At 43.3% G+C, this 25,595-nt stretch overlaps 3 protein-coding genes and 1 long non-coding RNA gene across 6 annotated transcripts in view; 2 read left to right on the top strand and 2 right to left on the bottom strand.

Annotated features, from left to right (window-relative positions):
- Positions 1 to 700: 700 nt before the first annotated feature.
- On the bottom strand, positions 701 to 1,429 carry LOC111067038 (protein new-glue 4). Its single transcript, XM_041595601.1, has one exon. It carries the CDS (start codon positions 1,177 to 1,179, stop codon positions 988 to 990), a length of 192 nt encoding a protein of 63 aa, XP_041451535.1. The 5' UTR covers positions 1,180 to 1,429; the 3' UTR covers positions 701 to 987.
- Positions 1,430 to 2,840: 1,411 nt separating this feature from the next.
- LOC111067023 (cAMP-specific 3',5'-cyclic phosphodiesterase) overlaps positions 2,841 to 25,595 on the top strand; it is a 129,323-nt gene continuing 106,568 nt past the window's right edge. For 2 of the 3 annotated variants that reach the window (XM_022356037.2, XM_022356036.2), the window contains exon 1: positions 3,114 to 4,855. In XM_022356037.2, the coding sequence (XP_022211729.1) occupies positions 4,767 to 4,855 (89 nt within the window). In that variant the 5' untranslated portion in view covers positions 3,114 to 4,766. Of the gene's footprint in view, positions 2,982 to 3,104; positions 4,856 to 25,595 lie in introns of those variants that run through there. The other variant, XM_022356035.2, reaches the window with a different exon arrangement.
- LOC111067028 lies at positions 13,093 to 14,585 on the bottom strand. Its single transcript, XM_022356051.2, has 4 exons — positions 14,211 to 14,585; positions 13,859 to 14,128; positions 13,567 to 13,766; positions 13,093 to 13,501 (listed from the first exon to the last, which is right to left on the bottom strand). Exons 1-4 carry the CDS (start codon positions 14,505 to 14,507, stop codon positions 13,237 to 13,239), a joined length of 1,032 nt encoding a protein of 343 aa, XP_022211743.2. The 5' UTR covers positions 14,508 to 14,585; the 3' UTR covers positions 13,093 to 13,236.
- LOC111067039 lies at positions 19,082 to 22,500 on the top strand. The gene is made up of 2 exons (XR_002607114.2): positions 19,082 to 19,183; positions 22,427 to 22,500. It is a non-coding gene; the product is annotated as an uncharacterized LOC111067039 (long non-coding RNA).

The raw sequence follows: 25,595 nt of genomic DNA, 5'->3' as shown, positions 1-25,595 counted from the left end.
ATATTTCCAACTGCAGTCACGATAAATAATTTTTTTGCGGCTAAGCACTTTTGAAAGCAACGAGAAATCAAACGAATTTATCCAACAAAAACAGCTTCGATTGAACCTGTACTTCAGACATCCATGTTTCATTTGATAGATCAGCTGACAAAGATGTCTGTAGAGTCTACAGTGTAGACACACACACACACATTATAGACATGATTTGTTTTTGTATTATGTGTTCTGTTTCATTGTCATTTGAGCAAATATTTGTTTCTAATTCGCGCATGAATTTAGTTTTGAATGCCAATTTTAACTGCGAAATTTCCATCCACTTGTTCAAAGGTCTCCATTATCATGAGGTTTAAATTTAGCAACGACACTGACTATACCCAATTCGAATATTATGACAATCAGCCAGCCAGCCCATTGTCCAAGGCACTAAATGATCTAAATATTTGTATATTTCTGAGCTTCGATTGGTACCAAATATTTGAATTGGATTATTGGGTAATTAAGAATTGACTGGATTTAGGCTTGAACAAAACAAAATATTTACATAAGGCCAATAACAATCTGCGGTGCCCACAATGGGAGAGACATTCAATTGTTTAATGGCAGATTTATTTACATAAATGTGTACTAATCGTTATAAAAATCGCAAGCGAGTACACAGGCGAGTGCAAAGCACGAACGAGCGAGTGCACAGGCGAGTGCAAAGCACGAACGAGTGAGTGCACAGGCGAGTGCAAAGCACAAACGAGCGAGTGCAAATTATTGACAGCGCAAAGAGACCGCGAAAGAGACGCTGCGAGTGTCAAGATAGCCCTGCCCTGTCATGCTGGCTGTGATCAGAGAACAGACGACGAATGTCGCCACGTTGAAATTCAATTTACTTATTGTACTTTTATAATTCTATTCTTAATTACTTATTAAACTTCAATGGTAAACCAACGTTAACTTAAACTGAAACAAAAAAAAATCAGCAACAAATTATCCATCACATCACTGAAAGTAGTCATCCTCCTGCAGTCCTGTGAACGTATCAATGTAGTCCTCTGGATGATAGTCCAAGCTGTTGTAGTACACATCCGGCTCCGTGAAGTCTTCGGGTTTGTAGAAGAAAATGCACACCAGCAGCCAGGGCAGCAGCAGGAGCAGCACCTTCAGTCTCAGTGTTAATTCCAGTCTCGGCATTGCTGCGCTGTGTGCCAGTGCTCGATTCCGTCCGCTGATGGACTGACTGATTTAAGGTAATCGCCGACAGCGGAACTGAAATGAGCCGAAGCTGGGGCACGCCACACTGTGTGTTGTGTGCTGTGTGTGGCAGGCATGTGGGTCAGTTTGTGCAGCTGAAAGGTCGCGGATGTTGGCAAAAACTTTTATTTGGCAAATATGTGGATAGCCCACATACAGTTCGTGCATCCACCCCCCACACACAGACACACACACACACACACACACACACCTGTGCTGTGCTGTGGCAGGCGACTTGTGGCATACTTTGTGGCGGCACGGGGCAGCGGCATCTAGGGGGAGAATTTAGAAAAAATAAAAGAAATTGTAATGAAAGAAAAGTAAATTTGTGTGCCTCAACATTCGTAGTTACTTATATATTTAGTTAGTGAATCAAAAATATATTTATTAATTAATTAATATTAATAACACTTTTGAATGTACTTTGCACGAGAAAAAATGTAGGTTGTGGGCCGTGATGAGTAGCTCACTTTCTCATACTTAGCAATATATGTATATTTGCAATATACCCACAAAATCTTGTTTTCAAAATTCAAAAACCGCAATTCGATGACTGCTGGCATTTTCATAATTTTTACTCAGAACCTGCAGCGCGGATATCCACAAAAAGTAATGGGTTGACAAGAAAATTGTAGTAGCTTTCACAAGATTTTTGATTCGTGGTAATAGAATGGATATATCTAAAGATATAGCGACTCAAAGTTGAAGTTTTCTATCATTTTTAATGTTTCTTGAACTTTGGCATTTAAACAAATTTTTTTTTTATGGAATGGTATTAAATTTGGACATGAACTTTCTAGTGCCATCTAGTCTTAACAAAATAAGCTACTAACAAATAAAATTGAGCAAACGGTACGTTTGTTTTAAGTAAATTTTTTTTTTTTTTATGTTTATCGGATCTTTTCCTTTAAAATGAAATATCAGAAGTTTCTCGCTTAAGTGACCAGCAAGAAGAACTAATGAATAACTGATATTTTACGCAGGTATTTTCATTGGCCCACAAGTCAAGAAAGATATCCAAGATGAGCATTTTTACAATAAGTTGAATTATATAGAATTATTAATATTATTCTATTATTAATATTAATAATAGAACATATATTTATTAAATAATTAATATTAACATAATACAAGTTTATTTATAATAAAAATCAAACATATATTTATTTATTAATTGTATTAATATTAATAATAATATAACAAACATATATTTATTAATTAATATTAATAATAAAAATCAAACATATATTTATTTATTAATTGTATTAATATTAATAATAATAAAACATATATTTATTAATTAATTAATATTAATAATAAAAATCAAACATATATTTATTTATTAATTGTATTAATATTAATAATAATAAAACATATGTTTATTAATTTATTAAAATTAATAATAAAAATCAAACATATATCTATTTATTAATTATGTTAATATATATAATAACAATAAAACATATATTTATTAATTAATATTAATAATAAAAATCAAACACATATTTATTTATTAATTGTATTAATAATAGGATATAAACCATTTGCCACTTAACTTACTTATCCTGTTTCTCTCTCTCTCTTTCTTTATCTCATTGCAGAGAGCCTTGTGAGGGAGCATGTGCCTCCTGTGACCAGGACCAACGATTGATTGGGGAATGATGCGTCTGGCGAGGCTTGCGCAGAGTTTTTCGTTTAGCAAGAATGCGGGGCAAAAGGGTTCGGACCAGCCGCCGGCCAAGGTTGAGGGGCGGGCATACACATACACATACAGTCCAGCACATACATACATATACACCATCAAATCCAATTAATGCTCAGTATCTGATATCCCTTCCTTTTTGTTTGTTTGTTTGGTTTTGCAGCATCGCATCAGCAGCAACAGCAACAGCAACAGCAACAACGGCAACAACGGAAACGGCAACGGGAACGGCCACAGTGGAACAGCTGCAGTAGGTGGCAGCAACTGCAACGTCAACGGCCTGGCAGCCAGTGGGGGCGGCGGGGGCGGTGGTGCCGGTGGAGGCGGAGCAGGATTGGGTGCTAGTGCTGGTGCTGTTGAAGGCACTGGAGGAGGCACTGCCGGCGCAGGCAGTTGTAGTGGTAACGGCTGTGGGAGCGGCAAGGGGCAAGCAAAGCGTAAATCAAAGACAAGGACCAAGTGCTTCGGTGGCACAGTGTTTCGCTGTTGCCTACCTTGTCGCGGGGGCGGCTCCGCAGCCCCCGCCACAAGTCCGCCCCAAACACCCGCACAGACACCGGACGACGACGAAGAGCCCAAAAGCAACAACAAGAACATTTCGGACACCATTGATCCGTCGAATCAGTCGGGGGTTGTGGATCAGGACGAGGCCAAAAGGAAAGCCGCCACCAAAGGTGATCAAACGATTACCGAGCCACACAGAGCAGAAGGAATAGCAGCAGGTGCCGTTGACCGGCAGCTGATTACCGGCGAGTCCGTACTGGAGCCGTACACCAGCAGCGAGAAGAAGCACTCGTTGGCCGACACGATCGGCGGCACTTCCGTGACAACGCCCATATCGCTGAAGACGCTCATCAACGACGTGGACGAGGACCTGGAGCAGCAGCTGAGCGCCGCTGACATAGCCGCCGCATCCCTAGCCAGCGGCCTTGTGGCCCGTCGCGCCGAACCAGAGACACTGAGTGACGCGAGTGTCTCACCCACCGCCGTTGCCGTCGCCGTAGCCGTAGCAGCAGTGCAGCAGCTGGGCTCGACCGCAGCCACAGCGCCAGCGGCCAGCCTGATCCAGCCAGTGACGCAGCCAGCAGCAGCAGCAGCAGCAGTCGCTGCCACAGGCAATCTGCTCACTTCAGTGACCAGCCCATCCAGTCTGTACAGCAACACGAATCCAAGTCAGAGCCAGAGCCAGACCCAGACCCAGAATCCCAATCAGAGCCAGAGCCAGACGCAGCAGTCGCGCTGCAGCTGCCAGCCACAGACCTCACCACTGCCGCACATCAAGGAGGAGGAGGAGTCCGAGCAGGCCAACTCCAAGCAGCACTCGTTGAGCAGCCAGTGCACAGAGACCTTGCCGCCCATCACCATCGCTGGTGCGGGCTACTGCGGCAGCTGTGAGAGTGTCCATCACTCGTCGGCCACCACATCGTCCACGGGAGCGGCAGCGACAGCGAGTGGAGGTGCTGGTGCTGGATCGGTCGGTGCTGGCCAGGCCACCGAATACGGCAGTGCCTCAACACCGTCGCCACGCATCAAGCTTAAGTTCCGCAAGCCGCACAAATCCTGCTGGTCGCGCATCGTCCTAGCGCCCATCGGCACCACCGGCAGCGCCGGCGGTGGCGGCGGCTCCTCATCGGCCAACACCGTCATTGGCAGCAACTCGAACGAGACGCTAGCCTCCAGCGGCGGCAGCACTGGCAACACCACCACCAACACCCAGAACAGCAGCAGCGTCAGCGTTGCGGCCCACCATCGGCTGACCTCGTCGTCGGCCTCCGCTTTAGCCTCCTCGCATCCGAGCAACTCGCAGCTGCTGCCCACCAGCAAGATGCAGGCCGAGCAGGGCTCCATTGGGGACCTACAGAAGTACCACAGTCGCTATCTCAAGAATCGACGACACACCCTGGCCAATGTTCGGTAAGTTAAAGCCACAAAAGTCACTCAACACTTTCCACACTCTAGACTTAATTTCTTAGACTCTAGATAGATGGAATTTAGCTTAGATTTGGTCACTGCTGCGGGGAGGGGCGTGCAATACGTACCGTTGCCTGTCTGAAATATTATTCCTTTTTGGTTCTTCAGCATAAAAATTGCCATCTCCAGCGCAGGTTAACGCCTCTCGAAATTTGTTTCCATTTCATTTATATATTTCCGTGAATTCTCCTGCCTTAATTTCTGTCTTCATCTTCTTGTTGTTTGTTGCCCAACGATGTAGCCCCCTTGCAAATTAAAATACACATTTAATGGCCATAATGAGGAAAACAAGTTGCCAGTTGTGGCTGGGCTGTATCAACAGAAATATCTGCACTTAGTTTGGAATTTTCGCTGTTGAATTTTGGGTTCCTTTACTGCTGCGCCTCATGCGGCTGCTTGCTGCCTGCCACTCCATCAATTTGAATCAATCAATCAACGTGCATAATTAAATTGGTCATTAGAAGAAAGCAGACGTCGTTAAGTCCACAGGCGGTCTCGTCTCGTCTCTTCTCGACTCGCCCTGACTTTTGTGTGGGGGCGACAGAAATTCAAACTAAATTGGACGCCAAATGACGCAGGACCGTACCGTATCAAAAAACACACAGGACCGACCTCGCAGCAATTTACATGAATACATATATGTACATATATGATATGCATGTATGCTTCTATGTGTCCACACACACACACATTTGTGCGTTTCGCTGAAAACGTGGCAAAACGTACTAGAGAAAACACAGCAAATACATCGATATTAATATCGCTGCAGTCGATGTTTTTTCAATGCCATCCTGCACCCAAAATCCACAGCCACACCCACAACGTATCAGCATTCAAATTCCGAATACCAAAGCGAGCTGCAGTTAATTAAATAATTAATTTAGCATTTTGTATTTTCAACCAAAAGTTGTTTGTGTTTGTTACATTTTCTTTTGTGCTGTTAAGGGCACAATTTATTCTGCTACGCGAACAGTTTGTGCTGTTAAGTTAACAAAAGTCTCTGGTCCCACGCTTCGATAACCAAATCGAAACCGATACACCGATATTCCGAGCAAAGCGCCACGTGTTTCTGAAGTTTTCTAATTTCTAAGAAATTAATTACAAAAAGGCGAAAGCTTAAGTGTGCGATCGAACGATCGGTGGCCTGAGGAGCCGCCTGGATTATCGGTTCTGCTCTGTCACTGTCAGCCTCACCGTCGCCCCTTGTGGAGCCTTTAAGGGGCAGATGGTGCCCTACCACGACGAGATCTGGCCGGACACCTAACTCCAGCGTTAAGCCGTTGATAGTCTCGGTCTTAGGTCACACGGCCGTCGCCAATGGCTTTCATTTTGCAAACTATGCGGACAAAGTCCTGGAAGTACTGCGTGACGCCTCCAATCACCTGAGGAAGGAGTACGGCATCGAGCTGCGCGAGTGTGTTCTCAAGGCAAACCACTGGCCTCGTCCACGGCCTGAAGGGGCGCACTGCCCCATCTGCCGCACATTATTGGCTTGCCGCATTGCCTAGAATGGCAGAGTGTCAAACTGGATGATTGCCTTCGCTGCTGGTTTCATTGGCGATCTGTGCACTCGCATTGGCTCACGTCTCGACATCACACGACTCCTGGCCAAGGGCCAGCGTTCCAACGATCTTTGTGGGACAGCCAGGAATAGCCAAGGCATTTAGCATCAGCTATGCCCAGTAAATGCTGGCACATATTGCAGGATTAAATTCATTTTAATTTACTTATTACTTATTTTTAATGTACCCCCAAACCCAATGACTATTGGAATCAGTTTGGCTGGATTTGAAGCCTGAACTAATATTAATCAGAGTGCAAGAATCGTTGAAACTCAAAGGAAAACCACACTGAGATTTGCCATTGAAAAATCGAACTTGGAAGAGAATTCAACTGAACCGAGAGACCAGCTATCCGATTTCCATTGCCAAGGGGAAGCAGCAGCCAGAAAGATACAATGTAAAGATACACAGCTGGATTGGATGGCTTCTAAATGACTTTGACACGCAGTTAATAGTCTTTCACCATGGCTTAGTCTTAACCTTCGCAAAAATAATAAAAGCAAACAACAAAATAATTATATATATTTGCAAAACAATCAGAGGCAAACGAGTCCAATTGTCTCTTGTGTGGCCTGGTCTGGCTTGGTCTGGCATTTTGGCAACGTTTGCACAAATGTTCCCTCAGGTTGTTATTAAATTACCATACACCAAAGCACGTCAGGCAAGAGCCAAAGCAAACACAAGCACAAGCACAGGCGTGGCTGGTAGCCACCTCCACTCATTGTCAAGCTGTTTGCTAATACGCCCACAGCCCACACAGCCCCCCACTCCACAAAATTCAACTTTAACTAACTGAAAAGTTAGACCAATAAACTGATAGTGGGAGGCAGCAATTAGCGACTCACAATCAAATCAATTTCCAGCTAGTCGAGACTTAATCGAATTGCAAAAGTTAAGTGACAAAAACTTTCAGTTACCACAGCTTGCTGCACAGACCAAAGCCACACAAGCCAAAGAGAACAAAAAAAGAAAAGAAACAAAAGAAAAGAAAAAGAAAACAAAAAAAGAAAAGAGAACAAAAAAAAGAAAAGAAACAAAAGAAAAGAAAAAGAAAACAAAGCAAAGAAAAGATGTAGATTTTATTTGTGGCTGCATTTTAGATTATATTACATTTATGTAAGAGTTATCTAAGCATCGAAACATTTCCGTTCTTGGTTTTTTTTTTTTAACGAGGCATTTTCCATGCTGGCTCATTTGGGCTCCTGTTTTGTTTGCTGAATCCGAGCCTGTAATATCCGCTTTACATTTGAACGAATTTTCACGCAGAATAACAGCCAAAAATTACACACAAATTACAACCAAGTTGGTCGCTTTTTTGTTCGCACTTCAATGCACCACAAAACAAAAAAATCAATTAAAAAAAAAAAAACAATTGATTAAATCATAAAAAAAAATTTCTTTTGCATTTATTCGTTGGAGTAGCGAACTGCTAACCCCGTGTCCTTCTGGCGTTGGTTTTGGTATTTCCGGAGCGACGTTTGCTCCTATTGTTGTTGCTGGTGGCACGAGCAGAGCTACGCTTGCTGGCGTTGCTGGTGTTTCGGCCGCTGCGCTTTCGGGCGGCAGAGGTCTTCTTGCTGTTGGCCCTGTTGCTGGCGCGCTTGTTGCCAGCCTTCTTCTTGCTGTTGCTGCTCTTCTTGTTGCTCTTCTTGGGCGCTGGCGGCGGCGGTGGTGGTGGTGCAGGTGCTGGCTCCGGATCGCTATAGTCGCCACCGTAATCGCCCGCATCGACGGTGCCGCCATCATCAGCAGCACCAGCATCGCCCGACACATCTGTGCCGCTATCTGCATCCGCCGGATCATCGCCAGCCACATCGGTGCCGGTGCCGGTGCCGGAGCTGGAGCCAGAGTCACTGTCCCCATCCCCCTCAGCATCGTCCAGCTCCTGGCCCACCGCCAGGGCCAAGCACATGCCCAGGCAGAGCAGGGCTAGCAGCAGGGATCGCTTGTCGTACTTCATTCTCACACAGTTCGCTCCGTATTCTGACAATCGTCTTAGATTTCGTCGCATTTTATAGCCCAAAGTCTGTTTGCCCACGCGAAGGCCGGGCAGAGGCACGGGTACGGGCACGGGCACGGCCACGAAACAATAGAAAGGTGATTGCGCCGGAGATGTGACGCCTGACGCTTCAAAAGGTTCTAGCGACAACAATCTGGAAACATTCGAAACAAAACTATTGGCCCCCATCGATTTCATTACTGAATTCTCTTTAATGACTTATTAAATATTAATTTATTAAAATAAAACAAAATCAAAACACTGCGGAAAACAGTATGGGAATAGTAGAAATCAACACAGCAAAATTTAAATTAAATATTCGGTTTTTATATGCAAACACAGCGAATTTAAATAGAATTATTCAATTTGATTTAAAAATAAAACAATAATTAATAATTAAAACACTTTAAAATATAATAGTCATATAAAAAGTCTAAACATAATAAATGCATTTAATTTGTATAAAATATATTTAGTTTTAATATGAAAATATTTAATTTAAATTAAAAATATCTAAAATATACGAAAATATTTAATTTAAATTCAGAATATCTAAAAAATATTTAAATAAATTATTTTCATAATTAAAAATATCTAAAATATATTTAAATAAAAATATTTTCATATTAATGGTAATGCGAAAGGGCAAGCAAATTTCCATTTACAATTAACACTCTCGGATATTTTTAAATGTGCATAATTGAAAAGATTAAAGGTGCATTTTTCCTCTGAGTATATTTTAAAACATAGATTATAGCAATTAAAATCAGCGACTACTTGAGGATGCTTCAATCCCGCTATTAGCTATCGCAAAACTCTCCCATTCCCATCCCATTACGAGTATAATTAGGCAGCCATCTTCGCCACGATCCACATAACAAAACGCGTAATTTGAATGAAAAATGTAAAGAAACGCGATAGAAAATAAAACCAAAAAAAGCCATCAATATGGTAATCAGCAGCTGTCGCTAAGTAAACATTAAAAATGTACAAGAAAAAAACAAGCAAACAATACAAAACAAAGCAAAAAATAAGTTAAGTAAAAAAAAAACGCGTTAAGTAAAGGGAGCGAGCCAAAAATAAAAACCAGACCTTTCCAACAAGCAAATATTTATGCAAGGCCCTCATCATCGCCCATCATAGCCCGATACGTGCATGCACTTGGTGCGAGTGCCTACATATGCATATATAGCACAGGCATGGGAGTTGCTCCAGCAGCAGTATTCAAGATGCGCTTTCTCTGGCTGATTGGACTGATTGTGGCCGTGGCCCTCATCGAGGTCTGTGAAGCAACGTGCCCATCCATCACAGACGACGACACGAGCGACGATGATGGCAGCGATTTGTCCGATGGCAGCGACTTGTCCGATGGCAGCGATTTGTCGGATAGCAGCGATGACTCCGATGGCAGCGATGACTCCGATGGCAGCGATGACTCCGATGGCAGCGATGACTCCGATGGCAGCGATGACTCCGATGGCAGCGATGACTCCGCTGACAGTGAGGAAGAAGATGATCCTTGTGATCCAGGCACCCAGGCACCGACTGAGGCCACAACGATAGCGCAATGCGAACCGACCTGCAGCACTTTGGCACCACCACAATGCATCCCAGAACAACCAACAATCAAGCCATCGTGTGGGCCGATCAAAAAGCGTCCCAGCTGCAAGGACAAAAAGGCTCGGCGTCCCAGCTGCAAGGGCAAAAAGGCTCAACGTCCCAGCTGTAAGGACCAAAAGCCTGGGCGTCCCAGCTGCAAGGACAAAAAGGCTCCGCGTCCCAGCAGTAAGGACAAAAAGGCTCCGCGTCCCAGCTGTAAGGACCAAAAGGCTCCGCGTCCCAGCAGTAAGGACAAAAAGGCTCAGCGTCCCAGCTGTAAGGAACAAAAGGTTCGGCCTCCCAGCTGTAAGGACCAAAAGGCTCGGCAGAAATCGTGTAATTAGCGCTGCAAAAATATGCAACATTCAATAAAGAAATCGGACTAATCGTAATACAGAACTTACGACTGATACTACGATTGAATTGCATTTGTACGATTTATTGTATTTTTGTGAATGTTTCAGCAACAGGCAGAAAATGATTGCCGAAACAATGAGCAATATATGAGCACTAATATATATATGCATGTACATACATATGTACATATGTAAAGTGTTTCGAATGATCTACAACTGCCCAAGCATGCATCAATCAGCCAGGTACTGACATTCCGTCCAATCCACTGACATGAAAATGTTGAACGATTTATTGAAAATTCCTGAATTTTTGGCCAATAATTCGTCGTGGCCCTTGGGCTGTTTTAACGCGCCGCAGAATGTCCGTCACTTTGGTATTCCGCTGCATGGACAGGCAGGCTCATAATCCGTGCATTGTTTCTGCCCATGCGTTGGCAGGGGGGGATTGATTAGAGCTTGACCAAGACAAAACGGAACTGTATCGGTAACTGGGATAGTGGATCCTGCTGCCGAGTTTGCCCTCGTGTTGGCATTCTCCTCGTTCTGCTCGTCAGTATGCGGCAGGGACTATGTACATGTGTGTACCTATGGATGAACTCATTTTATTTTTGTACCCACGTACAGTGAAAGTTTCACCTGGGCGCCGCATCACACAGAGCTCTCTCTTTTGTTTGGAACATTTAATGGAGCGATGGGCTGTGGCTGTTGGATAACTTCGCTTCCAGCCCACTAAACACAAATTACACATGCAATTGTCGCTGTCCTTGGATGCTTGCCCCAGCCCCCAGTCCACAGCTCCCAGCTGGCAGTTCCACAGATGCCACAGACAGGCCCACATCGCGTGTGTTAATGTTGCCTATCAACGTGAGAGACTTTTTCTCTGTTCTGTTCTGTTCGGTTCGGTTCGGTTTTTTCATTTTGCACGCCATTTTGTGTGGCCACAGCGGAAATGAACCTTCTGACAATGCTCCCTGGCTAGTGTAGTGGAACATTCTGTATGAATTTATCACGTGTGGAGGCTTGAGGCGAAAGTCGCCCTCGAATTTAAAGGAAATTTAATCAGAACAAATGGTGGCGGATAATTCTTCATTTTCGCAGCTTGAGAGGCAGATAAGCTGCCACCATGTGGCAAGCTGCCACCAATATTATCCATTCCATAATACTATATTATATTATATTATATTATATTATATTTATTATATTATTTATATATTATATTATTATTTATTATTAGTAATATATTGATTATTAGACTTTGTGGCCAGCACAGGTCCACACGCAGATCCTCAGATGCCTCTAGTGCCACTTGCATTTCCATAGAAGTTTTTGCAGCTTGCAGCTGGCACTGAACTTTGCCTGAAAACTGCCGTGTTGAGTTCTCTGCTGGTTCCATGGCTTGAACTGCGATTATTTATAAGTATTTTGTGCAATACGAGCGGGGGGGGCGAAAGCAGTCTGTAATCCCATTTAATGTCGAAGCCATCGATAACCCATAACTGTGGAGACCTTTGTGTGCTTTCCCATTGCCACACAGCACTGTAAAGAAAATCGTTTCGCATTTCCGGTGCTGCCAATTGGTTTCTAACCCCGCACCTTTAGGGCAGGCGGCAAATCCCCTTCTTGTACCATTTATTGTGTGTGTGAGTAATCATCATTGATGACGGCAACTGTTGCACACCCACACCCACACACACAGCCTCATGCTGCCCCAATTCAACGTCAAATTCATTATGCAACTCTGTCGTGACAAGTGGCTCCTCCATCTCCATCTCCAGCATGCTGGGGTTGGGTTTTTTTTTTTTGGTTACTGGAGCCAGCCGGGCTGGGCAGCAGCAGCAGCAGCCTGCCAATAATTCACGCCTGAGTAGGTTCTCCCTTGTTGCTAGTCATTGAACTTCAGCAACATTGTCTGTGTGTGTGTGTGTGTTTGTATGTGTTTGGAGATTATTTATAGAGTATGCTGCGGCCAGGAGAGAACAGAGCACCTTTCCTGGAACGGGTTAAATCGGGCCAAAAATAACTCACAATTAATCAATATCCAAAGGGGTGACCGGGGGAAAGGGCACATGTCCAGTGCACATGGCATAAATTAATTGTTTATTCGTTTTTTGCTTTCCAGCGTGTTTGTGAATTTAAATAAAGGATGACACACAAAAATGTGACACAATTCTATTTGAATATTTTATATTTAATTTTTGGAATATTCTGCAAATTTGCTGCTAAATTCAAATTAATGTTCAAACTAAACGCAGCTTTTGGCAGCTTTTCTGTAACAGCTGGATATGTCTTTGATACACAGAGCTTTAAGCAGCTGAAAGCTTTAAGCATAACAGTTAAGCGTTGAGGTTTTACCGCAATCCAGCACAAAAGCATTCACAAGCTTTCACCAGGGCCCACAGATGTGCTTTCACCTCAGCTTTTTATCGACAAAATTCTTGCTGCTAGAAGCTTTAAAGCTAGCAGCATTCCGGGTAGCTTTCGGGTGCTACCCTAGCTAGAGAAAAATAAAAACCGGACAGGTACTGAGTCCAGAAGATCGCACAGCGAGAAAGAAAAGCTTCTGGAGAGTAGGGATGGGCGGTTGGTGGGTGGGTGACCACCTTTGGCTGAAGCTGTACCGCTCCCTTGGCTGCAGCAGTTCAATGTATTTTGTGCTCATCTACGTTTCTAATGTTTTCTTTTGTATTCATTTCAATTAAGTCGAACATTTTTCATTAAACTAACATTAAAATTTGGGCAAAGAGAATGTGTAATGTGTTTGTGGGTATGGGTATGGGCATGGGCATGGGCATGGCACTGTATCATCGACTAGTGGCTCTTGGCCAAGTGCAAAACAAAGTTGCTGTTGGCCCAGGCCTTGTGCAGCTTCTTGGTCAACTCAAGGCGCGCACAGAACGTCATGTCCGATGTCATTTCGATGGGAACAGCCAGATCGATCTCGCCCGCGATGGCCTGCTGCAGCAGACGAATAATGGGCGTCGAGGCCACGACACTGAATCTGAGTATCAAGCGTGTTCCCATATTGTTGTTCATGCCGTATTTCAATGTAAATTTGCCGATATTTTTGATGCATCTGATTGTGGGGAACGCTCGTATATATCTACAATATATACAATGTATATATAGCTGGTCACTTACGCAAACTTCTTCTCCAACATATCATGAAGCAGAAGTTCCGCTATGAGTGCAATTATTTGTATATTCTTGCTGAGATTTTCCTTGCTAGCATTCCATTTAAATTGCTCGAGTATGACAAGAAAAATGCCCTTGACTTCCACCTTCAGCTGCCACTGCATGAGCTTCATCTCCGAGCTGAGTATTCTAAAGAAACGAAATTGCTGCAAAGGGAAAGGAAAAGGGAAAAGGAGATGGAAAATTCGAGAGTGGCCTCTTGGCATGGCATCCCATCCCATCCCACAGATCTACCCACTTTGAGCATATTGAGTAGCGACATGGTTAAAAGAATCCGTCGATGCTGCACTGCTGCAGCAGAGTCCACTGCTGGGCGAATGAATTTCAGAACGCTGCCCAAGGGCATCTCCAGACTTGCGTAGAAGTGGCAAATAAATTTGCGCAGGTGTGTGTTCATCGTCTGGATGGAAGTGGAGGCACAAGTCCGATCCAGCAGTGCCTGCAAATTGTATATGTAGTGGGCCTCATAGCCCCCCTGGACAGCGTAATTTGTGGCATGGTGCAGCACCTGTGGACGCAGATGTGAACGGATGTTCAAGGCATGCATGCGGCTGCATCTCAAATGTTTTTTGTATGCTCATCTCACTCACCTTCATTACGGCCGTAATGAGGGGCTGGTTTCTATTTGAATGCTTAAAACTGCGCTGCCGGTGCAACATGTAGGCAATGTACTGGCACTTCAGTCTATTGTTGACCAGCATTAGGTTATTAGCGCAGCGAGCGTAGCCGAATATGGACTCCATTATCTCAAGCGGAAAGTCGGTCAGTTGACGACCGCCCAGACGCTCCAACTGGACACACAGACAGATGCGTTTTGCTGCTGGCCCCTTCCAGTCGGCGTCCGAGTCTGCATCATTTGTACGCTCCCGTTTGGGCATGTTGAGCATTTATGTATTATGTATTTATTTTCAATTGTTTAAACTTTAGCTTGTTGTGTGATTGTGAGTGATGGGAATGGTGTGTGGGCATGGCAGCTTACTTGTAGCCTGCTTGATAATTGAGCATAGATTTTGATTCGGATCAGGTGCACCATCAGCAAGCCAGGCATATCAGGCAGGGCGTTTCATGTCAAATATCGGCAGAATAAGCCACAAAGCACCAGCAGCCCACACACACACACACACACTTTGCCTCAGCTATCCGGGGGGGAGTCCTGGGCAACCGGATGTGGGATCCAAGGCTAACGCCTGCGCCTGCAACTGAGTACAGCAGCTACTCGTTTGTGGCAGTCAAAGAGCCAGTCAATGTGCCTGTCATTGCTTGCAGTTCCAGCAAAATAAAATTATTCTTTGCCGATCTGTGTGGCCAAGGCTGGCACAAGACGGCAGGACAGGGCAGGACAGGGCAGGACAGGGCAGGACAAGGCAGGGCAGGGCAGGCGCTGCGCTGCGTGGCATCGCTGCTAAGCGTGTGCAACTTTTTTGAGTTGATAGTTGCCCCTGCGGTTGTCAGATGACAACCTCCGCCACCAGTACGGTACAGGTAATTCGCCATCAGGATGGCACAGGAAATCGCTTTTAGAGATGTAAAAAACTTCAAAGGTTTCGCAGGAATTGCAAAGTCAACCAGCAGTCCAAGCGCCAACCGCTGCAGGAAATGTTTAATCAAAATTAAATTATAAAGAAATATATATAAATAAGTTTATGGAAAAATAATACGAACTAAGTGGTGTGCAGTGGAAAGTAGAAGAAGAACATAATTTGATTTTTATTAAATATTAAAATGGTGGAATTATTTTAAGTACTAGACAGAATAAGAAATGCAATGTGTAATTATTAAAAAATAAAAAATAAATAGAAATATAAATGAATATAAATAATATAAATAAATAGAATCATTTCCTGCTGCATTATTTAGTGCATTATAAAATAGGGTAAAATTACTAAAAAAAATCATACCGTTGGCATTCTTTGCTCAATTTTATTTATTAATAGCTTATTTTGTTAAGAATAGATGGCACTAGAAAGTTCATGTCTAAAAATAATACCATTCCATACAAAATGGAATTTTTTTTAAATGCCAAAGTTGAAGAAACATTAAAAATGATAGAAAACTTCAACTTTGAGTCGCTATATCTACAGATATATCCATTCTAGTACCACGAATCAAAAATCCTGTGAAAGGCACCACAATTTTCTTGTCAACCCATTACTTTTTGTGGATATCCGCGCTGCAGGTTCTGAGTAAAAATTATGAAAATGCCAACAGTCATCGAATTGCGGTTTTTGAATTTTTAAACAAGATTTTGGGGGTATATTGCAAATATATATTGCTAAGTATGAGGAAGTGAGCTACTCATCACGGCCCACAACCTAAAGTTTGTCTCGTTCAAAGTACAAAATGACTGTCGCACAGTGTATATTTAATCTGTGCTGTGTATTTGAGTATTTTTCTTATCGGCAATTGATATTTATTTGCAGACACTTTTACATCTGTAATGAAGTATGAAACATTAGCAAACATTTCTCATAGTACAAGCACACATACACACACACACACACACACACACATTCTTGGCCACTTTTAATTAATCAAAAATTTTCACTTGTTATTGCTTTTCTTTGCAGGTGAGTTTTGGAATGTTTTGACAGTACTTTTTCATAATAATCCAAGAAAATCGTAAGTGAATCGGATAGTTTTAATTACTGGCATTCCACAACATGCCAGAATACTCGTACTCCTCATATATTGCAATAAACTTATTCCCGTAGGGTGGGGGGAATCGTGTCTGATACGGACGGGCTCCTGCACAGGTGTTGGGTCGCTGGGTGGCTGGGTGGTGTGTGAGTCCAGCTTAATGAGCTTTTGCCCAGTTCATTAGGGAGCTCATCGCGGAGGGGGGGCTTGGTCTCTGGTTTCTTTTTCTTTTTTTTTTTTGGCTTCTGTGGACCACGACCCCTCCCCACCGCTAAAATGTCAGTCTGTCAATAATTGACTGAGACACAAAGCAGGAAAAGCGAAGAGTATGCGGCGGTGGGGTGGGGGTGCATAGATAGTTCAAAGGTTCTTGCTCGACATGTTCAATCAATTTAACTGACATTTCCCATTTCCATCTATTTTTGCCGCTTTCAATTATGTTAACTATGAAATGGATAGGCTGCTGGTGGGGATCAGTGGGGGGGGGGCCGTTTGCAGGTTTGCAGGTCGCTTCGACATGTGGCTTTTATTTGCTCTTAAGTGAATTCAATATACCCATCCCATTGGTCCTGCAAAAAATAAGCAATTAAATCAAAAAGCCAATGAAAAAGAGCAGCCAGAGGAAACATTCCTCTTCTTTTTATTTTTGTGCTGTGCTGTGCCAGCAGTAAAAATGAGAGAAAAATGTTTGCGAATGCTCGTATGAAATGGACAAGCACACACAAAGGCAATCAAATGGATTGCAATTCCAATTGCAATTCAGCATGAGGTTGAGGAGGGTCAGGGATAAGGAAAAGGATGAGAATGAGAATGAGAATGATGTGAGTGCGACAAGTTATGCATTTTAATCGGATATAGCAAGTTGAGCAGTTGCATACAGATAAGAAGTATCCAAGAGAAACTCAAGCAATGCTATTTCAGCTATAGAAATTCTCCACCTAATGATTTTCCGCTCCAAGTAAATGGCAGTAATTCTGAATTAAGTTTTGCCAAAGGAAAACCTTTTAATTGGGGGGGGACTTGAACAGTAGAAAATTACTTAGCACATGAAGCAACCTATTGGCAAATAATTTAAATAGTCCATAAACATCCCTTGTGTCTTATAGACTTAAAAGTGTTTTAATATCAGTTGGAATGTTCGTTGGAACGTGCCAAACATCAAGATCAAGGCATCCAAGGTTACCCTAACGATCACCTAAAGCACGGGCATAACGATCTTTGTTTAATTATGAATGAGCGAACAAACTCCAGCCACTTGCTCAAACTCCACCCCGTGCACGAGTCAGGGAAAATACAAAGAATAAAATGTAAAGAAAGGAAAAGAAAGGAAAAGAAAGAAAAGCGGGGGAAACAAACAAATAAAAAAGTGAGTAGAAAGCACACAAATTCAAATGTTGAAACAAAATTAAGTTACGAATTTCAACTGCATAACAGAAGGTAAAAGAGAGAGTGGGAGTGAGGGAGGGAGTGTGCCAGGGGCGAAGAGGAACAGAGCAACAAACTTGTCATAAAAGTTGACAAAGTTTTTATTTCTATCTAGTTGTTCTAGTTTTTCCGTGTAGTTCCGTGTAGTTGCAGCTCCCCCACTGCCCCGCCCCCCACCCCGGTGGGACCCGGTGCAGCCAGCCCTTGTGCAGCTGTTGATAAATGTTTGCTAATTTTGTTAATCATACGCCGCGTTGCACAAATATACACCCAACCCCCACCAGAAACAAGAATGCCGTGCCGGCCATTGTTGTCTGGCACAATTCCTATGACTAATGCACGCCGGGGACCAGAATGCGTTGAATGCCAGTCCCCCCAAAACCAACTGAATCTCCATCATCGTTGTCATTCCTGTTGCAATTTCTGCTGCTGCTGCTGCCTGCTACTGTTTGTGGTGCGGAGCTTAGCTTCTGCTGCCTGATGTTTGCTGAGGGCTTCGGCCACATAAATGCCCCACAAAGTCAGCCAATCCAACATGTAAGTCTGGTCGGGCTCTGGCTTTGTCGCTGGCTCTGACTCTGACTCTGGCGGCAACATGTTGGCTCCGTTCCGGCACAGTGCGCCAAATGCCATTCGAATAAAGTTAGATATGAATATGCTTGTGAGGATTATTACGGCTAAATCCTGAATATAATTCATAGACTTTAAGAAAATAAAATAAATAAATGCACAGCAGACTTTCAGTTTATTTTAGCTTTTGTTTTTATTTAAGTTAGCTTGGGGAATTTAATTTAATGAAAGTTAAAAATTCTCTAAGGATTTAAATATTTTCAAACAAATATTTAAAATATTTTATTATATTTTAAAACATATTTAAAATTTAAAATAAAGTTTAAATAAGAAATATTCAAATTATAAATATTTAAATTTATTTTAAGTGACCCTTGTCCCAGGGCTGTGTAGAGGGCGGCATGGGGCGAGCTGCCTGAGCTGCATTTCGATTAATGTAGTTTATTTGCCCGATTGGCTGTTTGGGCATCGGGCTGCCAATTTCCTGCCTCAATTCGTTTTTTTTGTTTTATCCGAGCACCGCCTCGGCCGTGTACCGTGTGTGCCTTGTCCGTGCACTTTCACCGCCACGCAACATGTTCGAAGGGAATGCGAACGCGCACGAACATGAATAAGGCTGGTCGTGAACGATGCCCGATGCCCGATGCCCAGAGTGCCGTTATCGCCGCTGTGCCGCCCATGCCGCTAAGCAGTTGCAAAGCAGTCGTCTAGCGTGAAAGTCGAGCAGTAGCAGCAGGCAGTAGCAGCAGCGGCTAGCAGCCAAGCAGTTAGTGAGCGCCAGTAGTAGAAGCAGCAAACCACCCACAGCCAGCAGTGGCAGCCACAGGCACAGCCACCAGGCCAAACCAACGGCAACGCCAGCAGCAGCAGCAGCCGCAGCAATAGCACGTGCCCCGCCAGCGTCAACAAACAACATCCAACATCTTTACGAGTATTCCCCCCACCCCCCTCCCCCGCCGGAGTGTGCGTGTGGTCTTTGCACTACTACTTTCCATGCCCCCCCCCCCCCACCGCTCACCCTGCATAGAACTTTTTTTTCAAAGTGCTTTCTTTTTTTTTTGTTGTTTCGTCGCGTGTTGAGTGTCGAAGGTGCTTCAGAAAAAAAACAACGGCTAAAAAAAAAGTGTATACAAAATCTCAGGAAAAGCAAATCAAAGTGCACAACCGAAGAGGGGGAAGAGCAAAAAGTGCAATCCCCATCGAAACTCTAAGTACAAAAAATGGAACCCCGAAATTAAAACTCTAACTGAAAACTGAAACTTCAAAACGACTAAAAAACGAACAAAAAAAAAAAATTAAAAAAAAAAAAACAGAAACCGTGGACCCGCGATCAGAACTAAGCCAAGGTTAATATTCCACTCCATATATAGTAGGGCTACGAAACTGGAACCCAAGGACGTATACCAAAACAGAACTCGGCTCGCAGAACTTGTTGCAGGGCAGCGCTTGGCTAGGGTTGACCGCCGTATAAGGCCCGACCACTGCGGCTGCGGCAACAGCTTGCAGCGTGGGGGCGTACGCTAAAACCGTGAATAACCATATGAGAAAATACCATAAAGGGCAGCCCAGACAAGCAACCATAGAGAAAATCGCATAGAGAAACCGAAAATAATCGCTTTTATTGATTGTAATCATTTTTCGGTTTCCTATAAATGGTTCACTGATTAATCGCCGAATGGGGCATACAAATTTCGTGTGTGTCTGTGTGTGTGTGTGTGTGTGTGCTTAAAACAAAAGTTAGGGTAGGGGCTGCTCGGTGGCTAGCACGACTAGCTCTTTCTGGTGATAAGTCTAAGCCAAAAATAAATGCTAGTTAGTCGGCAAGTGATTAATGATGCTGCCAGGCGGTAGGGGGATGCCCAGCTGAGAGTTATAAAAAACAGCTGAAAAGCCTTCAACTAAGTGACTGCAACTAAGATCAAAGATTGAAATTAAGCAGCAGAAAGTAGCAGTAAGTTAATCAGAGAATAGCTTCGAAATGGCAGCTAAAGATAAAGGGCAGACAGGGGGATTTTTAATAGAAAGAAATACCACAGCTTCATCTGCATAAGTGCAAAAGAACACATAGACTAGAACTGCAGTGAAAAGAGTAATAAATGTCAATGGAGTAACATCCCATCCATCCAGACTAATACCAGGCATCGAAAAGTTCCAATTGGCAATTATTGAAACCATCTCCTGGGAGACGCTTTATGCAAAAACTTGCAACTGCAACTGCAACTGGAGTGCCCCAGCTTATTGTTGATCCCCAAAAGATTGTTGCCAGCCCATTCCTCGGACAAAGTTCTATGAGAGAAGAGAAATGGAAACTTTCAACTTGGCCAATGACTCGCTGACTCAGGCCAAAATCACAATTGGCAGAACAGCAAAGACACAACTTTTTCATATCACTTGCTATCGTCCGCTGTGGCTCCGCTGGCTCACAACAGCAACAACAATTAGCGTAATAAACGCATAAACTCTATAAAAATGTGTCGATTGTAGTATAGCCGGATATCAGTGCGGGACTTGACAGAGGGGAGAGCAAGCTAAACAAAAAAAAAAAAAAAACAAAAAAAATTCAGTCAGTCAGTCAGTCGTCGTCCACTTGGGTTGCCTCTGTTACTTTTGAGGTGTCTGGCTCGCTGGGCCGCCGCCTCGCCTCACTTAGTCAGCCAGCGAAATGCGGCCGTCTGTCTAAGAATTTTTGGCAGCAATCAAAATTATTGGACCTCGCCAGCACCAACAACAACAACCGCAATGGGGCCTAAGAAAATTAACACATTTCGTCGAACTTTTTGTGTGTGCGGCTGACAAAACAATTTAAAAATATTTCTAGTATTTTTTTTTTTTTATATATGTATGTATGTGTGTATGTATATTTTCTTTTTTTTTTTTGGTCAAGCGACAGTCCAAATGATGAAAACAATAAAATTAAATGCGATATTTTGAAAATCTAACGAAATTTCTGTACTCATTTTGAGTGCACCAAAAATATTTGAGAATCGAAGTGCCTTGAGGCAAAGTATTTTCAGGCATTTAAATGCTTCCAAAGTAATGAAATTAATTCAATAATAAATAGGTATGCACAGCCATTACATACCAATAGCAAAGTTTTGCTAGATAATCAGTGGACAAACATATCCAGAAGCATTCTCACATACCTCACGAAGTGTCAAGTGTAGGACTCTTAGGAACAGTTAGTAGGCGTAGGCATACCGCAAGAACAGACCATTCTGGGGGGGGGAGACAAATGTTCGAGGGAAAAGCAGACCTACAGACAGACAGACAGGACGGGCCTGGCATGGCCTGGCATGCGTGTACCCAACATAAATAGTACTGCGAGTAATAGGCACAACATTCCCTCAGAGCGGAATTCATCAAAATTGAAATGCTTGTGGGTCTGTGGCTAAGTGCTCGTGTCGCATAATTAACGCATTCCCTGCTGCAGTCAAGTAGGAGGAGCGGAGCTGTCGAGCGTATCTCACACATGATGTGTGTGCTGTCGGGCGGGCGGGCGGTCGGGCGGACTGGGCGATGATGATGTCCCCGGCATAATCATCATTGTGTTAGCTTGGCTTAAAATCCATTTCGCTGGCCATTATTCGATGCTGCCTCTGCTGGCTAACCCGAAAAGAACAACGAAAAACTTATTTATAAAACTGAGCAGTCGAGTGGATGAATGCTGCCCACTGCCCCCGCCGCTGCCACTACTGTGCGGTGCCCTGATCCGGGGGCGAGCCAACGGACAAACGAACGAACGAACGAACGAACCAACGGAATCACGACAGAGCGATAAAAATAAACCAAAAGCTAAACGGCGAACGAGACAAAACTGTTTTTTTTTTTGTTCAGCCAAAAAGTCACAAAGGTGTAAAAAAAAGAAACAAAAAATAAAACACAAAACAAGGACGTAAAATATTAAAGGAGAACCAGAGAATCACAGAATCAGAATCAGAAAAACGGTAACAGAAAAAGTACGAAAAAAAAAAATGGAAAAGTGAAAAATGGACAAGGGACAAGGGCCAGGGAAAGATATTCGCCAACTCGTGTAATAAAAATTCGCTGATTTCTGTGTGTGTGTGTGTCGCATCTGTCTCTGACTCCCCCACCCCCCACCACCACCGCCGTGTGTGCTTTATTCCACACTTTGTTTGCATTGCGCGTTAATTTCCACATTCTGCTCCACCTGAAGCTCACAGATAAATACCATAACAAACGCAACAAATGCCAAAGAAAACAGAGCGCTGAAATAAGAAACACACAAAGTAAAATATTTTAAAAATTACAAAAAATACAGCAACCACAACCACAACCACAACAACAACAGCAACAGCAACAAAAATTACAAGAGAGAAAAAGGAAAACAGCTGAAGCTAAAAAGCAATTAAAACAAATTGTGCCGTAAGTCAGGTTGGTGGGCGCGTACGGCCCGGGCAACCCAACTGCTCGATCCCATCAACAGGAGCAGCAGGAACAGCAGGAACAGGAACAGACGCAGAAACAGGAGCACCAGAAACCAACACTCCATCAAAAGCAAAACCAAAACCAAAACAACAAAAAAAAAAAAAGATACAGAAACAGAAACTGAAACAGAAACAGAAACAGAAACTCTCCACCGCACAAAAAGGTAAGCGAAATTCACGGAAACGGAAAAAGGGAATTATTTAATTAATATTTCATAAAAAACAATCAAAATGATGCTCTCTGAATGGTAGAGAAGCTCTTGCCACGTTGCCCCCCCAACTGCATACTTGAAGGGCTCCCGAAACAAATGTAAATATGTACCTAAATATATGTATATACATATATACATATTTATGATTGCTTCCCTGCTATTGCCACTTGAGTTGCATATCATTTTGCACTCGATTGCATTTGATTCGATTTGCGGTGAACATTATGCGTAAAAATGTTCAAAAAAAAAAAAAAAAGGAAATGAAATGGTAGGGCAACAATTTCATCGTTTCATCGTTTATACGAGGCTATGCATAAACATAATCATAAATATATGCAGATATATTCGCGTGTGCTTTGACTCTTTAGGGTTTTGTGTTCACTTTGATTCGCGCCGATTCGCCTGAATGCTCACAAAATGATTTACCATGGAACCATGGAGTCCGTCCACGTCCATTACAATGTTCAAATACCGATAGCGAGGGGCCACAAAAAAACATGAAAGCAAAACTTGTTGATCAGCATTAGGGATAAGGATAATGATAATATAAAATCCAGCAATATTCGTTGCAACATTGTCCGTCGGGGCAGCAACATGTGAACGGGTTTGGGGGGGCGCTCTGAATTACATTGGTTATTGCCCAACGCAAGTCGCTCTGCATCGATTTTCATACATATATTTAATTGCACAGCCCATAAATATATTAATAATGGAAAAGTCGCACACACATCCGCAGCCATAGCCCAGGCATTTCGTTAATTTGCCAGTAAATGGCTGCTGCTGCTCATTCGAATGAATGCCCCACTTATGGCACTCCTTGAGCGGCGTATCTGCCGCAGTGTCTGCCTGACGATGATGATGCACACAGATGCCAGTGCCAGTGCCTGCCAAAAGTCTGACAACAAGCGTTTATTTAACGCATCAACGTAGAACTGCCGATCTACACAAAATGCACTGCCATTATAAAATAGGCAATTGCGCATAGAAATATATTTAAATTGCACTCAAATTTACAAGCAGCGGTCAAAGCTTCATTCGCTTGTGCTGTAAATTCATTTTCTATTGCGGTTGCAACTCTTTTTTCGGTGTAAATTAGAATGCTGCACTCTTCCTTCTGGGTACGCCCTGGCAGTGGATTTTCCTCCTTTCGGCTGAGTAATATTTTTCGCCTGAATTGTGGCAGTTACCCACAGGCAGTGCTAGCTCATGAGATTGCAAATGACTTCTCGCATGACTTCTCGACGCTCCTTTTGTGATCTACGTTGTATTTTTTTTTTGGTGTTTTTGGCAGGGTGCCAGGCCATGATCGAGGAGTCGCGTAGCTCCCACAGCTCTCCCAGCTTAAGCTCAAATATTTCCGCTGCCTGAGGAAACATTCAATGGAGATTTTCTTTCGATAGAGAACCTCCGGATGCGAGCATATCCATCTGTAGTTTTTTTTTTTTTGGTGCTCGTTGCTTTTGCTGCGTAAATTTATGGATCCCAAATTTATTTTTAATCTAGTGTGACTCTTGTGGGCTATTTTATTTAAAATTAATCACAAAACAGAAATGCGAAATGTTTCATAATCGACACTGGTCGGGCGGAGGAGGGGAGCGAGTGGGTGAGTGAGCGAGCATTCGATAAGATAAGAGTCTTCAGTGCGATAGAGACCAGTCGACCAGTCGACCAGTCGACTTAATGCCTCAAGTAGGTATTTGGGGACAAGAGCTGCACAAGCCAAGCAGCCAAGCAGCCAAGCAGCCGAGCGTATAGCCAACGATTCTTACAGTAGATAGCACTGCAAAGCAACGCGCGGAGCGCCTGCCATGGGCGTGTGACATAACCGGTGTCTACTGTACTCCCAACGCACTCCCAATGACAGTGTTCCTCCACTCACTTGAGTGAATGATTGACGTAGAGGGCAATTAATAGGCGACATTGCGACTGGGAAATCCATTCGAATTCAGCCGTTTTTTTTTCTTTTCTTTAAATTTATTTTTTTTTTTTTTTGGGCAGAACAAATCTTTACGGTGAGATAAGCGAGCCAGCACTTGTTTGATGATAAGATTGAGATGTGCACCTGTTAAATGCACACACGAGGTGTGTGTGCACACACTTTTCGGTCACACTGTATAGCTGGGTGCGTGCAACTTTTTACCCAATGGGCACTTAAAGGATTTGCATACGGCCAGAAGGCACTCCACACACACAGACACACTCCAAGCCGACAACTTTGTCAGCCATTCAAGTTGATTGGAAAATTGAGACAAATTTTCCTCGAATGTGGCATGGAATGGGCATGGCAAAGGGAAAGCGGCAGCGGCAGCGAGCTGTATTTTTCTGCCATCTGTGGTCGCAACAACAATTTTTATGTTTCCTCAAGCAGAGCAGCCATATGGGTGGCAGGCAGGGCCACGCAAGGGGCGACCCTTGCAACAATTTACATTTAAATGAAGAAAAGAATGTTGAAATGTTTCAACGGAGTTGCTGCTGTTTTTTTTTTTTTGCATGCATTTGTTGGGCATTAGCACAGACTCGCATATAAAATATACATACAATTAGCAGAGATGTTGCATGGGGCACCAAAAAAGCTGTGCAAAAAAAATACACAACCCTTGACGAGGCGCACAAAAAGACTTACTTTTCGGTGTGCTAAATCCAACCAAAAAATATATAGAATACAAAAACAGTTGGCACTTTATGG

Source organism: Drosophila obscura, unplaced genomic scaffold (genome assembly GCF_018151105.1).
Source record: "Drosophila obscura isolate BZ-5 IFL unplaced genomic scaffold, ASM1815110v1 contig_73, whole genome shotgun sequence".
In the NCBI taxonomy this organism is placed as follows: Eukaryota; Metazoa; Arthropoda; class Insecta; order Diptera; family Drosophilidae; genus Drosophila; species Drosophila obscura.
The sequence above is the reverse complement of the archived record's forward strand: the minus strand, read 5'-3'. Positions and strand labels throughout refer to the sequence as shown.